Below are 16,829 nucleotides of genomic sequence, written 5' to 3'. Positions count from 1 at the left end.
TATTATATAGTCATTTACAGTGATGTTAGGAGAATATTTTATGACTAGGGAAAATATTTATAAGACAAAGTGTTCATTATAATTTCTCCTCCCCTAAACAGAAAAAATAATGGGTGTATATAGCAGATTTTAATAGCAGGCGTATCTGTTGATGAAGCTACAATGATTTTTCTTTTCTTCTTTGTATATTGACTAAATAATTTACAGTGGACGTGTACTCAATTTTTTTTAACATTCTTATTATACCAAATTATCCTAATTTTTTATTTTATACAAGGTAAAACCCAAAGGCAAAGTTCGATGGACTGGTTCTCGAACACGTGGCAGGTGGAAATATTCCAGCAATGATGAAAGCGAAGGATCTGACAGTGAAAAATCATCTGCAGCTTCAGAAGAGGAAGAAGAAAAAGAAAGTGAAGAAGCCATCCTAGCAGATGATGATGAACCATGCAAAAAATGTGGCCTTCCAAACCATCCTGAGCTAGTATGTACCTGATCCCAGTGAACGATATTCATGTTGCTGGCATGCTGTGGTTTCCCGAAATAGCCTGACTCTTCTGGGTTTGATCTTGATTTGAATTTTTTTAATGCTACAGAGCTTGTGTGTGCAAAATAACGTTTACAAATAATAAATAATAACCCAATACCAGGGAGGGTCAGGATCCTGCTTTCATTCTACCTAGTTTATATATTGATACTTCCTCTCCTTAAGGATACACTTCTAATCTCTTCTCACATCAATGAATTTATTCAAATATTTCTATTCTGTTGTTTTTCTTCGTTCCCTTTAAGTTACTTTATAATGATATTTCTGAAGTACCAGCTTTAAGTAAAGCCTAATGGCCTTACTGCCTTTCTGTAAAAACATATGTCAAGTAGTAATGTAGTAGGGCTTTAAACTTTAGAAAATGCGCAGTTCTAAAAAAAATTTAAGAGGATAAATTATAGACCAGATATATTCAGAAGAATAGTGATAGATTTACATGGAACTTTTCTTACCCAGAAAGTAAGTTCTTCAAAGATAGCCTAAATCAGGAAAACTAGTTCCTAATGTATATATTTTTTTCGTAGTTCGTAAGTGCTTTCTGAAGAGCCTGTTGAAGAAACACTCTTGTTATGCTTAATTCTATGCAACTATTCTGTTCTTTTGAATAGATTTGACTTTAGAGGCAAGCTCCAACTATTAAGTAGAAAGAAATGTAAAGAAAGATACTTCAACATGGGTGGAATTTTGCAGAGCAGAAACTTTTTGAGATCCTCTAAAGTTTGGAAAATTTATATGAACTGGTTCTCCAAGGCTCTTTTTTCCTAGAAAGCAGTATCATATCATGGGTAAAGCATGGGGCCAGACAGACTTGGATGCGGATCCTGCTTCCACCACTTATCAGGGGCTGTCTTCTCTGTATCTTGATTTGCTCACTGTGAAGTGGGAATAATACCCCATACTTCTTCTGAGGGTTGTTTTTAATAAGCTATGTAAAATTGTCTGGCACACAGTTCCTGGCATCTATTATGTGCTGGGTTAAAGTTATTTGTGATTTTCTTGTCCTTTTCTTTAATGCTAAAATAATATATAGAAACTAAATTCATCAGTGAAGTTTATCATACCCTAGTAGTTTCAGAGGGTTCAAGTAAAAGACATAACTTAGAACCAGAGAATGACTTTAGCTCTGGGAAGAATAGATGTTGACATTACACTAAGACCCTTCTAAACATTTTTATGATCATCAGGCTATGAAAGTTAGATCAAGATTTTTGTGTGGAGAAAGGTCAAGAGAAGATTTGAGATAGTAGTCTTTTCTGCCCTCTAAATCAAGTAAAATCAACACTTGTGTTCTTTTTCTGCCATTTCCTAATATCTTTTTAAACTAAGAGTGCACTTTAACTGAGGCAGCAATAGATGTGACAAAGGGGTGTGAGGAAATGAGAAGTAAAATGAGGTGAGGAGAAATGACATTGAGGAGATGGAGAAAATTGCACCCTTCTTGGAAAACACACGGGATTTTTATTTATTTGCTTATCTTAGTAACTACTCTGAAAATCCCATTGCTTGTTACTGTGCCAAAGAGAGAGACATTGGAAACTGAAGATCCCAAATGTTGTGGATTTTCATGCCATGTGTTTAAGGATAATCCTCAAATCAAAATGCCAGGCAACTATTATGTGTTAAGTGGTAGGGAAATGATGCTGAATTAGGAAGACGTAGTCCTTGTCCTCACTGAGCTAACAGCAGAAAAGTAGTAAATTTATGAATGTAGAACTCAGATTTTCCAGATGCTTTAGTCAGAATAAATGGATCATTGCTTGAGTCTTGGAAATCTTAGTAGTGTTCATTTAATGGGATTTTACCTTTATTGTGGAATAGAGACAATCATCATTTTAGAAATAAATTGAAATCTAAAAATTTAATTTTAATTTTATTTGAAATTTAGATTAGTTTTACCATAGAAACAATATGATAAATGGAATCAGGTACCCAGGTTAATCCACATATGCCTGTAAAATCAATCAATCAATCATATAACTAAAGTATAATACTAATATAACTTACTATTGAATTCTAGGTATTGGTAAAAATGGTGATGGTTGTATGAAGAAGGGGGAAGGTAGTTTTTCACTTTTAAATCACTGCACATGTGTACACATCCCACCCCCTACCTCCACCCCCCATGGTATTTGTTAGCAATTCAGAAACTATTTTACATCTATACTAGGGATGAACAAATAAATGGAGTATAGATCATAGGAGCCAGCCTTCTCACTGTCAGAGAAAGAAGTTACAAATAAGCAAGGCCAAAGGCTAGAATGAACCCTGTGGTGCTGGATTAGAGGTAGAGTTAGTAGTATGAACTCATAATTATTTTAATATAGGTATATTTGTTTACAGGGGTTGCTATATGTACATATAGTTCTTAGCTCTGTCCTCTGAAAGAGCTTAGAAGCATTGATACCCAGTAGCAGCGATCACTCAGCACCCAGATCTTGGTTTCTAAAAATCATTCTCCAATAAAGGAACCAGGGCTTCTAGGAGAAATGGCTGATTCTAAGGCTTGGGCGGGGAAAATGTAAGATGTGCCTGGAGTATCCTGTAGTGCCAGAAAGTAAGGAAGTGCTTTTAAAAAGAAAAAGGATGCAAATGAGTCCTGAGGACACAGCTCCCAGTGTGTCCATTGCTAGCACAATTCGAATTTGAATAATTAAATAACAATTTTACATTTTAACCCAAAGAATAAAATAAATATTCTTTAGTTCATCTTGATATAAATAAATAATTAAATAAACAAATAAATGAGGGAGAAGGGACATATTTTTTTTCACATAAGAATTCCAAATAACAAATGTAGAAGGCATGAGGGAAATAGAGAATCAGCATTAGAACACCACAGTAATAATTGTTGCAAACAAGATCCACTGATAAGTGCTAAAATTAGTGAGTGGAAACTTGAGGGGAAACAGGATATTTGCATAGCTTCAATGTATCTTCCCCCCAAATATTTATTAATTTATTAATTACTGTGGTGATTTTAATTTACATCTACAAATTCTTTGATACTTCTTGCTTCAGAAAGTGGAGCTTAATTTCCCTCCCCTTGAGTGTGGGCTGGACTTATCACTTCTAATGAGACTAGAGTATGGAAGGTGAATAGTGGTAACTGTACGGTGATGAAAACAACAGACACTACTATAACCAAGTCACCAAGGTTAATATCACCAATAATAAGTCATATTGATAGCATGTACCCCCAGATATGATGCAGTGAGCAGGGTGCTTCAGCTGTGTGGAATTCTTTTCCAAAACCCATAACCTCAGTTAATCAAGAGAAGACATCAGAAAAACCCAAATTGAGTGGCAGTCTACCTAATATCTGACTACTGCTCTTCAAAACTGTCAAAGTCGTGGAAAACAAAGACCATAAACTGTTCTAGATTGGAGAAGATTAAGGAGACATGATTAAATGCAATATAATATCCTGGTTTGGAGCATGGAATCAGAAAAAGGACATTAGTGGAAAAACTGATAAAATCTGAACAGAGTCTGTCATTTAGTTAATAGTATTGTACTGATGTTAATTTCTTAGTTTTGGTAAGTGTACCATGATTACATAAGATGTTAACATTAGTGGAAGCTAGGGCAAGGGTTTATGGGAACTCTGTACTATCGTTGCAGCTCTTCCATAAATATAAAATTATTTAAAAATAAAAAGTTGTTTTTAAGTTAAACATTCATGAGTGTACCATTTTAAGTTTTAGAGAAATGGTCATCTTAAACTCAAATAACAAAAAATACCAATTTAAGACTAATTATTGTTAGCCTTTGTATTTGAACATGATGGTCCTAAGTATAGTTCCATTCTTTTTTTCATACCTCAGTCTCTTCCATATTTGAATTTATATGATAAAAGTTACCATGTATGGGGGCTGGCCCAGTGGCATAGTGGCTGAGTTTGGCACGCTCTGCCTCGGCAGCCTGGGGTTTGTGGGTTCAGATCCCAGGTGCTGACCTACACCACTCATCAAGCCATACTGTGGCGGTGACCCACATAGGAAGTGGAGGAATATTGGCACAGGTGTTAGCTCAGGGCCAATCTTCCTCACCCCAAAAAAAAAAAAAAAATAGAACCATGTATATTTCATACAGATAGGTAATTGAAATGCTACTTAAAATGGAAATTATTTGTATTGTTAAAATTCTGTGTATGGTGGGTAGTTTATGATACTTGAACTATAAAACTTTGCTATGAAGAATATATTATTATTGCCCTCATAGCACACTATAAAAGACTTGTAACTCTAGTTCGGAAAGGACTTGTTATTTTTCACTAAATTTTTGTATGGTAACATTTTCTTAGTTTTTTTGTTTTGAATTTTTAAAAGAAAATGGCATATTAGATCCCAAATTATCAGAGCATTTTTATTATTATGCTTTATGCAAATAAAGAGCATAGTATATTTCTTAGTACTATGCTAAGAAATATTGAAATGTCTTTATTTTAACTTAAGAGTCAGTGAGTTTTAGTCATAGAGTTAGGGTGACATTAATATGTGGTATTTTTCAGATTCTTCTGTGTGACTCTTGTGACAGTGGATACCACACTGCCTGCCTTCGCCCTCCTCTGATGATCATCCCTGATGGAGAATGGTTCTGCCCCCCTTGCCAACACGTATGACCCAGCACACCTCTGTTTTTCCATTCTTTGATTTTATATTCAAATTAATAATACTTCTTGACAGCTACTAAACATTTTTAATCTTAAAAGCAATTTGTAAATATTGTTTACCTCTTATTTAAATTTCTGTGAAATTAGAAACTATTGAAAAAAACTACCTTTTATTAATATCTTTTAGGTCTTTTTTTTTCCAAAACAATTTTCAAAGACCTCTAATTCTCCTAAAATTATAATCTCTGCTTTATTTTTTCTCACATTTGTTAAAGGCACAAAGAACCCCAAATTAACATAACATAACAAGGATAGAAATAAGTTCTTTCTATTGTTATCCTTTTGTTTCATCCTCTTTTTCATTTCTGCCTACCTTCTTTTTGTCAGAAGTTTTATAGATGGTATTATGAATTATGTACCGTTTTAATGGTACTATGACTAGAAACATGGATTCTATTTCTCTCATACCTTGATTTGGGTGAATTACTTTTGTAAGCTGAAGAACAGGATTTTTTTTTTTTTTTTTTTTTTTAAGATTTTATTTATTTATTTTTCCCCCCAAAGCCCCAGCAGATAGTTGTATGTCATAGCTGCACATCCTTCTAGTTGCTGTATGTGGGACGCGGCCTCAGCATGGCCGGAGAAGCGGTGTGTCGGTGCGTGCCCGGGATCCAAACCCGGGCCGCCAACAGCGGAGCGCGCGCACTCAACCGCCAAGCCACGGGGCCTGCCCCAAGAACAGGATATTTTTGTGCCATTGCGCCCACGGGGTCCTTTCTCTTACAAGCTCCGTCTGATTTTGCTTTAAAAATGATGTGCTTTATTGCACTTCTCAGCAAAGTGGACTTCTGTGGCTTAGCATAGCTTTATCAGTTATATTCTTCAGCTCTGTTTTGTTTTTTTTGTTTTTTGTTTTTTTTTTTTAAAGATTTTATTTATTTATTTTTTCCCCCCAAAACCCCAGTAGATAGTTGTATGTCATAGCTGCACATTCTTCTAGTTGCTGTATGTGGGACGCGGCCTCAGCGTGGCCGGAGAAGCGGTGTGTCGGTGCGCGCCCGGGATCCGAACCCGGGCCGCCAGCAGCAGAGCGCACGCACTTAACCACTAAGCCACGGGGCCGGCCCTTCAGCTCTGTTTTGACCCAATAACCATATGGCGTGGTTTTGTAAATTTTTTTCCATTCTCTTTTTTAAAACTGGTGATTGGCACCATTATATTTTATTGTACATATAACCTTCTCCCTTAAAAATGTCTTGGGATTTTTTTTAAACATTTTAATCACTGTCACATATACACATTAAACCAAATGCTATTTTAAACATTGACTGCTGCCAGCAGGATAGGCTAGAATGTTTTTTTGGCAAGCCTTTAGGTTCTCTAACGTGCTTTGCTTCAAAGATAGTATGCTCATCTTCAGTTCAGTGGATGCTGAGGCACTTCTTTATTTAATTAAACTCAAAGAACATTTCAGTGTTCACTCACTATGTGGCCCTGTATCAGCTCTCATAGCACAGTATCCGTGAGGTAACATGCAAGTTAAATGATTGTGGAAAGGTGTAAAAACTGATACTTATCTATTTTCCTCTTTCAGAAACTACTGTGTGAGAAATTAGAGGAACAGTTGCAGGATTTGGATGTTGCCTTAAAGAAGAAGGAGCGGGCTGAACGCAGGTATTGTGATATGTGTTAATGTTTTACTTGGGAATTTGACAGCAAAGTTGTCTTGCAATACAGATTAATAGGTTTATCTAACGTGGGGATTGGCAAACTATGACCTGTCAGCCGAATCTGGCCTGCTTTTTGTTTTTGTATTGCCTGCTCACTAAGAACGGTTTTTTCATTTTTAAATGATTGAAAAAATAATATTATTTCATGACACATGAAAATTATGTATTCAGATTTCATTGTCCATAAATAAAGTTTTACTGGAACGTAGCCATGTTCGTTTGTTTATATATTGTCTACAGCTGCTTTTGCACTATAGCAGCAGAGTTCAGTAGTTGCAACAGAAACCTTGTGACCCGCCAAGCCTAATTTATCATCTGTCCTTTTACAGGAAAAGTTTGCCAACCCCTGATCTAAAATATTTATCAGAACCTACTCTGAATAAATATTGGCCCAAGTATTGTGGAGGATATGTACCTAACTAAGCGTGTAGTGCGTACAAGAAAACTATAAGAATTGGTCTGTGGTTTAGTTATCCATGTCATGTCTTTGGGTGGGCAGAATTAACACTGGTGAAGTAAAGAGCATTTAAATGCTGAACTGTGTCCTGCTGACTCCAAGAGATGCCTCCCTTTTCAATATGCCACTACAAAGTGGTCTAAAGCAGTCGGAGAAGGCTTCTTGGAGGAGGTAAGACTGGAGTTGAGCCTAATCTTTAAAAGGGGGCTCAAAATCAAGACAGTAAGTTTATGTTTATATTTATTTGTACCTTAATTGATTAATCTGTTGCTAAACATTCATTCAAACGTACTGTGTACCAAACTGAAAAGATGAGTAAGACAAAGCTCTTGCTTACATGGAGCTCACCTATCAGAGATTACAGATGTATAAGCCAGTGATACAATCAAGTAGACAAATCGAGGTATATTCAGAGCAATACAAGAACATTCTGAAGGGGTATTTTAGTTCTTCTGGGGGTTGGGGTTATCAGAGATGTTCTTGGAAGGTAACTTGGGGTTATACAGGAGGACATGCAGAGAAAGGATATTTTAGGCAAAGAGCACAAATGTGAGCAAAGACAGAAAGTGTATAAGTGAGAGTAGGAGAATGGTAAGGGATGACACTATAAAAGCAGATCGAGGCCAAATTATGAACAGCTTTGCATACCTGGTTAGGGCATGTGAATTCTCTGTAGGCAGTGAGGGGGCCGTCAAAGGAGGGATAAGCATAATCAGATTTTTATTTCAGAAAAAATACCCTAGTAACAGTAAGAAGAAGGAATTAGACTTGAGGCTGTTGCAGTAGAGTCTATGAGAGCTGATGAGGCCTGAACTAGGACAGTCGTTGTGATAATAAAGTGGAGATGTTGCAGAGAATTTTCAGAGCGTTAATCAGGGACTTGATGTCCATTTGTACATAGTATGAGAAAATCTAAGCAGTGTCTCCTGATTGGTCTTATTGCCTTCCTTTGCTGCTACTTTAGCTTTTACCTGCTTTCGCAGAGTCTTCCCCTCAAAATTTAGCTTGATTTAAGGCAGTCAGTTCATTCCATGATCTACTCACTTTACTCTGTGCAAAGGTGAACCTTAAAGTGGGTTCAGCCTTCGAATTCTGTTGTTTTGTTTACTACTCAAATTGAGCTCTCTGGCTCATAGTGGATGCTACTTAGTTTAAAGGCGAAATTAATCTTTAAAGTTGACTAGGAGATAAAAGTACTTTGTTTTTTAAAATCGATTGTCTAAATACCTTTGTATTTAGAACCTCTGGGTGATAGTCCTGTATAAAATTATTAGGACTATTTTTATGTGCAAAGTTGCTCCCGTTTTTATTTTTGACACTGGAAAAGATCCAACTTAAAAGATGCTCCAAATTAAATCATAGTTAAATATTAGATCTTCCCTTGCCTCAGTCTTCTTTTTTTTTTTTTGGTGAGGAAGATCAGCCCTGAGCTAACATCCATGCTAATCCTCCTCTTTTTTTTTTTTTTTTTTGCTGAGGAAGACCGGCTCTGAGCTAACATCTATTGCCAATCCTCCTCCTTTTTTTCCCCCAAAGCCTCAGTAGATAGTTGTATGTCATAGTTGCACATCCTTCTAGTTGCTGTATGTGGGACATGGCCTCAGCATGGCCGCAGAAGTGGTGCGTCAGTGCGCGCCCGGGATCCAAACCCGGGCTGCCAGTAGCAGAGCACGCGCACTTAACCGCTAAGCCGCGGGACCAGCCCTGCCTTAGTCTTTCTGAAATCTGCCTGCCCTTCTGAGAAAAGAGCAGTGTTCTCATGTTCTGAAGCTGCTTTGACCCAGCGTGGTGTGTTTGCTTGTTTTTGGAGGCCTGTGATGCTTATACCCTTGATATATGAAAAGGCTGATAAAAAATTTTTGACTATTGCCTCACACACTATGGGATATGCTGCTGCAATTAAGAAATATTTTAAATTTTAGAAATTTATGTTACAATGTGCCATAATATTTGTTTACACTATTGGTCTCCCATTTACTAGTTCATTTCATTTCTCTTCTACTCTTGATAATCCTCTTTACTTAAATGTCATCCTTTAATAGGACATCTATAATTGTGGCTTTAGATCACAAACTAAATCCTATGTGAGATTGGATCACAAGAGGGAGAGCAAAGTTATTGTTACAGGGAGACAAATCTGGCACAAAACCAGTTAACTGGATTGTTGCTGCTGTTTGTTAGTTCTCCCTAATAATCTGGTTAACAAAGCTTTCATTATTTATAGCTTCTATTATACATGTATATATATGAATCTTAGGAGCTGTAAAACAGCAAAATATGTATGTTTCTAATATAAATAATATATTAACTATAAATTCCAGGTGGCTTCATCTGTTTTTAGAAGTGAGCATTTTCATTTATCCATTTTTAAATCTGTGAAATAATTTCTCTAGCACTCATCCTAGCCACTTAGAGCCTTGCTTACTCTCTCTCTGTCATAGTACAAAAGCATCTTTCCCCTTGTTCGTGTGTCTGTTCAACATTTGACCAACATTTGCAATGTAATCAACATGAAGTGTATTTTATAGTCTCTGTCTTAAAGGGCTCTACAGTATGGTGGAAAAGAAGGATGTGTCAATGAGTAATTAGTGACTAGCCAGCAACTATCTACAGACCTGGAGCTGTGATGCTCTGTGAAATCTGATGTTTTAGAAGTCCATTCAACTGATTTGTAAACATCACTTCCAGAAGGTGGTGCTAGAAATTATTTGGAAATTCCAATAGCTATGTACTTCCACAATACTATTACTAGTGCTTTGCTAGCAGAGAGTTGGATTTAATCAGGGTTGGAATTTTCCAGGTAATATAACAGAGGGAAGGAGAGAAAGAGACAAGGAATTTGAAAGTATATGCAAAGGAGTATTTATAATGATGGACCATGGAGTCTAAGCCAGGTAAGGGGGAAAGTAAGGACACGAAGGGAGTGATGGACAGTGGAAAGAGGGTAGGGTCAATGGATGGAGATCCCACTGGAGTCAGGGAATTGTTGAAATCAGTGTATCGGAGGGGGTGAGCTGGGAAGTGAGCCAGTAGAAGTCAGAGAATAGGATGCCTGAAATTGAAATTTTAGAAGGGGTGTGGTTATTGGTAGTGATAAGGCCTGGGCCAAATATGATCATTGAGTTAGGTGGAGAGATGGAATGGAAGACGTATCTTTCCATAAGAATACTGAGCAAGAGAATGCTGTGATGAGAAATCGTATCTATGTTCAAGATCCTACTCAAATGTTGCCATCTGTGTAAAGCCTTCCCAAATTTCTCACCTCTTCAGACAAAATCTGTTCCTTTTTCATGTTTCCATTATACCTATTCATAATGGACGACAGTCAGTTAAATAATTGTGAGGGCAAGAACCATGTCTTATTTACCTTTGGATTCCCAAGCCTGATACAAATCATGACCTAATATGGTAAACATGACTAAGTGTTTTTTCAACTGAGTTGAGGAGAAAAATAATGTGCAAGTGAAAGTAGAGATTTTGAGGTATAAAAGAGGAAACTAATATGGGATAATAAATTTAGTTAGTGTAAGGACAAACACGTGTCAAACTAACAGAGAGCTCGAGTTCTGGCTTATCCATGAAGCCTTCCCTATTCATTTCAGCTAGTGTTGTTCTTACTTTTCCTAGTTTTTAGTTCATTAACTATACTATTTTTTAAATCAGGTTTTGATTAAAATAAAATAACTTTATCATTTTTCTTACATGCCAGATGTTTAATGGCTTCATAACTCATCTCTAAAAAGACTGTAAGATTCTTGTTTAGCCATGCCAAGGATTATAGGGCAGTAAAGGCTGCATTCTAAAGTACCCAAGCAGCTGGATGATTAATGTCCTTCTATAGGGGACATCACAAGTGAAGGGAGGAAGAGTGGTTACTATTTCCGTTCAGTTCAACGTACACTGGTGAATTGAATTAACTTTGGGAGAACCAGAGAAAGCACCTGTTTTATATAGCAATTTGTTGAATTAAAATCAACAAAGGTTTATTTTTTTGAAATTGTGGAGATGTCAGTAGTGTTCTAAATCTGCATTTCCTGGAGCAGTCTTAAATGGCTCTAAAGATACCTTCATTGTGGCATCCTGGAGTGCAGAACCATATGGCTGCATTGCTTTTTTTCTTCTCTGCAAACAAGGAGTAAAATGGTCTTAGTATCATTCACTGGGACCTTGATATGGTTCTGTTATGTAGAATTCTTTTTTTATAATAATATTTATTACCATGAGATTATAACTATGTATACACATACACAACATTACTGTGTGTAATAACAAAGATCTAGTTTGTCCAGTCAAAGTGGCTTTCCGTCTAATCACTTTATCAATGAGTCTCAGCGTGACTCTTTTCATGAAGTTTCTTTGTCTATTTCAGCTACAGGTTTTATTTCAATGGTATAAGTCACTTTTAAAGCTACAGTTTTCATACTTTTAGGAAGTTTTATGCCTTCCACAGATACCAGTACTCTTAAGTTTTATAGATGATAGCTAACATGTCTGTGACCTAGCCTCTGCTGTTACCATAAAATTGCAATTTTAGTATTGTGTGTGTTAGTAATGTTTTCATAAAAGTTTTATTTTTAGCAAATCTTATTTTGTTTGTGTGCTTGTTTGTTTTTCACTTAAAGGAAAGAACGCTTGGTGTATGTGGGTATCAGTATTGAAAACATCATTCCTCCGCAAGTAAGTTTCTCATTTGTAATATTTTTAAAGAGGAGACTGCCATAAGTGTCCTAAAATTTAACCCACTTTAAGTAATGTGAGTAGTTTTAAATATATAGTATACGAATTTCATAAGATATGAAAATTTAGGACCTTAAAGAAATCATCCATAATCCCTCCTGATTGAAATTAGTGTGTGTATGTAGATAGCCCGCAAGTGTAATATCACATTCAAACCAAATTTATAGCTCACCCCATGGGGTCTCTGTTCTGTTTTTTTAACCCTAAATTGGGTAATTTTTTTTAGCTTCTTTATGTAAAGTGACTAAAGGAGATTTGGTTTGTAATTTTCTGCTTTTGGGGTTATCAGAAACTTCAGTTTGTGTGGTTTCTTTGAAGGGATATCATTGTTTTGCATTTATTAGTCTAATTTATAAGTAAGAAGGATATCTCATGAGTGAAAGTACATGTAACATGGTTTTCATTTGAAGTGAAGAGATTTCTTTAGTTTCATACACCACTTCATTTGGGCCTAATTAAATCACACACTTAAATAACCTGTCTCGATTAGTTATTTTCCTTCAGCATCATGCCCCTTTCATTTTCTAAATCCATTATTTCATTTATTCAGCATATCTATTGAATATCTTATATGTGTTTAATTATTTTTTAAAAGATTTATCAGTGGAAAAACTTCATGATTTTTTTAAAAGACGTAATTGTAAACTCACAGAAACATTAGAGTTTTAATACAGAAGTGTTTCATCCTTTGATCACCAATATTCTTTTTAATCTCTATACTTAATATTGCCGTGTGTATTCAGTTCTATAGGAATCATCTCACTTTTTCATACCTTTCACTTGAGCTACCTAGACTGACATTAGAAACCTGTTAATTCCAAGGAACTTTGTTATGTTGTGAGTAATAACCCATATATTTATTATCATATTTTTAAATCAGGAGCCAGATTTTTCTGAAGATCATGAAGAAAAGAAAAAAGACTCGAAAAAATCCAAAGCAAACTTGCTTGAAAGGAGGTCAACAAGAACACGGAAATGTATAAGTTATAGGTATGAAATATGTGGAAATGGTTACAATGAAAGAGTGTAAAATGTTTTTAAAATTACACGACATAACCCAGAAGTATGTGCTTTTCCATTGCAATGATTATTAGCGGTTATATATATATATATCTTACCTACTATCTTTAGAATCACAGAATTTTAGAGCAGCCAGCCTGATCTTTTCCAAATGTAAATTTGCTCATGTCATCCTTTTCTGCTTCTCATACTTTGTCAGATTTCTATAGCTCTTGGGATAAGGATCGATGCCTTTAACAAGGTCCACAAGGTGCTGCATGGTCGGCTCTGTACGTAGCTTTTCAGCTCTATCTCACCCACATTTTTCTCTCTCAGCATTAGCCACAGTCTTCTTTCAGTCCCTTTGCACATACTGTTTACTGTGCCTAGAATTTCCCTCTCAGTTTTACCTTGTTAACCCTTGATCAAATCCCTCTATTATATGCCCCCATAGCAACCAGTTCTTCTCCTTGAAAGCACTTATCATAATCATAATGATTGTGATTTTAATGATGTAAATAGTATTTTTCTCCCCCACTAGACTGTTAGCATGAAGGTAAGGAGCATGTCTGTTTTATATGTCCTTCTGTCCTTTACAGCTAGCATAGTACTGGAAAATAGTAAGTGCTCTCCAAATGCCTGTTGAAAGAATTGGTAAATATAATCTGGTTTACCATCTGCCACGAGAAATACCAGAGAAAGAGAGAGAGTTTTCCATGGTCACTCTTAGTAGCTAAACCTGGACTAGAACCTTATCTTCTGATTGTTTATTAGTCCAGTGTTCTTTCCACTAAGCCACCCTGTCTCACTCAAATAATAAATAAATTATATTTTAAGTATTTTAGACCATTGTTTGACCTGTGGTCTACTTATGCAACACCAGAACAGTCTTTTAACTTGAATAACTGGAGATGAAAAACAAAGTTGAGTGTATAGAACTTTGAGCTTGCTTCTTGTTTGTAAACTTTCATCAGTGATCATGGGAGAGTTCCCTGTGTGTAGTTTGCTGGTGTTTTATTAATTTACTATTATTATTAATACTTTATAAAATGCAGTAAGAACAGTAGAGTAAAATCCTTAATAATATATGGGAAGTGTCCTTCATATTCTTTTAAAAAAAAACTTTGAAAATTAAAAAGGACTATTGTATATAAAAATCATTATAACCAACGAAGTTAAAGCCTGCTGATGGAAAGTGCAAGTGTAAAATCAGTTCTGCTATAATTCAACATAGGCATTCCTAAAAGCAGCCATGCTGTGCAAAGTCACACAATAAAAACCGTGGGGATTTTTGGAGTTAGGGCCACACACAAAAACTTCATTAGTGACACATTTAAAAAAAGATAGAAATCTAATAAAAATGGTAGTACTCTTTGATACATGTTAAATGGTTAAGAAATAATGTAACTACTCCAATAAATATGACATTCCATGTTGAAAAAATCCCTGAAGTTTGAAGTGGCTGTGAGGAGGGTTGTAGTTTGTAAATTATTTTGTAGTGGTAGAAGGATGGTTATTTGAAATCAGCCAGAAACTTGTAACACCAAATGCAGGTGGCTTTAGCTTATAACACACATGGTGAGCTGAGGTAGCTGGTGGGTGATTTACATAACAAGCGTTGTAGCAGAACTGTATTGTCTTTCAGTCCTGATGTCATTGTGGTTGTTAAAGGAAGCACAGAGACTTGTCTTATTAGCGTTTCATCTTGGATATATACCCAGAAGTGGGATTGCTGGATCATATGGCAGTTCTGTTTTTGTTTTTTTGAGAAACCTCCATGCTGTTTTCCATGGCCACTGCACCATTTTGCATTCCCACCAGCAAGGTACAGGGTTCCTGAGTTCTCCACATCCTCACCAACACTTGCTGGCTTTTGTTTTTTTATGGTGGCCATCCTCCTAGCAGATGTGAGGTGATATCTTGTGATTTTGATTTGCATTTCCCTAATGGTTGATAATGTTGAACATCATCTTTTCATGTGCTTTTGGGCATTTGTATGTCTTGTCACTTTTTCTTTATTATTTCTGCTGCTTTTACTTTTTAAAGAAACTTACCCGAGATGAATTAATGGAGTCCTTCATATGCTTTCTCTGATATTTTTAAGTTTTACTCTTCATATTTAAGCTCTAAATACACCTAGAATTTGCTTTGTACATTGGTGCAATGGGACTGTTGTGAGTATAAAATGTAAAGCACTTAATAAAGTATCAACAGAAAAAGGACCTCCCAAAAAAGAATTTCATCACTACTATCATTTAATAATTGTTTATCAGATTCTTATTGCCCCTAACAGAGAGGATGACATCAAAGTTGACTAGAGAGAGCATTGGATTGGAGTTCAAAAGACTAAGATTATAGTCTTCACCATGCCACTTATTAGCCATGTATCTTTCAGTGGTCCGTTTCCCTGGGTCTTAGTTGCCATGCTTGTGATAGTGGATTAACCCAGATGAATTCCCTCAGCTCTAAAATTATATAACGGTAATATAGTAATATAATAATTATATAACAATCATATAACTTAGGATAAACTATGCTTTTTATTTTAAAATATATTGTGTGATTCATTTATTTATACCCTACCTAGTTCCAAAAGGATGTAAGGAAGGAATATAATCTTAGTGTGAGGAGCAACTTTTTAAGCATAACACCAAACACAGAAACAATAATGGAAAGGATATTTGATTACATAAAAATTAAGAAAAACTCAGACAAAGACATTTACAAAAGAAAATGTTTGCTTGCAAGGGAATTTTGCAAAGGAGTTAGAATTCAAAGGGAATGGCTTATGAATTTTAAAAATTACAGTGATTATAGTTTTTTTCATGGTGGAAATACAGTAGTTTTTTCACATGGTGTTTGCAAAGGTTGTAGCATATCTTCAGACATTAACATTGCTGAAGTTGACAATAAAGCCATTTTTGTTGGGAATCAGCTACTTAAGGAAAATTAAAGTTTCGTTTATTTTGGAGACTAGACCTAGACAGGTTGACTTTTTTGTGTGTTTTGTTTGTTTATTTGGGAGGGGGGCTGACTAGAGATGTGATGGGCACACATTTGTAATGGTAGCAGGAAAAGATGTCAGTTTTCCTTTCTCAGAACTTAAAAAAAATAAGCAAAGGTTAAAGGGGAAATATACTTCAAATAGAAATAGTTGCAACATATGACAAAGAGGTTAAAATCTTTAATACATAAAAAGCTCTTACAAATCAGTAAGAAAAGATGAACATACTGGCTGATAAAATGGGCAAAGGGCACAAACTAGTACTTGCAAAAGAAAAAGTAAAAATGACCAATAAATATGAAAATGTTTGGCCTTATTCAGTAGTCGAATTAAAATTAAAAGAACAAGAAAATAATTTTGTTTTTCCAAATTAGAAAAAAATCTGAATGATAAAATTCACTTCATTGTTGTATCATAAATTGCTACAACCCTTGAAGAACAATTTCTGTGCCCTTTAAGCCATCAACTTTATTTATAGCAAGAATACCAGGAACAAACCTATAGTCCAACAAAATCTCATTGGAACCATGGGGCGTCTCACCAAACAAAGGAAAAGATGGAGTTGTGATAAGATATTGAGGAAGGGTAGAGTTTAGATGAAATTTAAATAAAGCAAATGAAGAGTAAGGCACAAAGCAAAGCAGAGCTCTGTAAAGGGGTCGGTATCAGATCTGGACTGCGTAGCGCAGTCTTATTTCCTTGAAAGCTATGAAGTTAAAGTAGATGTGTGGAGTGTTCTATCC

At 35.6% G+C, this 16,829-nt stretch overlaps 1 protein-coding gene across 2 annotated transcripts in view; it reads left to right on the top strand.

Annotated features, from left to right (window-relative positions):
- The window catches only part of RSF1 (remodeling and spacing factor 1), a 150,686-nt gene that overhangs the window by 121,237 nt on the left and 12,620 nt on the right, over window positions 1-16,829 (top strand). For both annotated transcript variants that reach the window (XM_087433499.1, XM_004434034.3), the window contains exons 7-11: window positions 278-484; window positions 5,058-5,162; window positions 6,754-6,833; window positions 11,969-12,023; window positions 12,964-13,073. In XM_087433499.1, the coding sequence (XP_087289625.1) occupies window positions 278-484; window positions 5,058-5,162; window positions 6,754-6,833; window positions 11,969-12,023; window positions 12,964-13,073 (557 nt within the window). The remainder of the gene's footprint in view (window positions 1-277; window positions 485-5,057; window positions 5,163-6,753; window positions 6,834-11,968; window positions 12,024-12,963; window positions 13,074-16,829) is intronic.

The sequence above is a fragment of the Ceratotherium simum genome, chromosome 7 (genome assembly GCF_057802395.1).
Source record: "Ceratotherium simum simum isolate JZ-2026a chromosome 7, ASM5780239v1, whole genome shotgun sequence".
Lineage (NCBI taxonomy): Eukaryota > Metazoa > Chordata > Mammalia > Perissodactyla > Rhinocerotidae > Ceratotherium > Ceratotherium simum.
The sequence above is the reverse complement of the archived record's forward strand: the minus strand, read 5'-3'. Positions and strand labels throughout refer to the sequence as shown.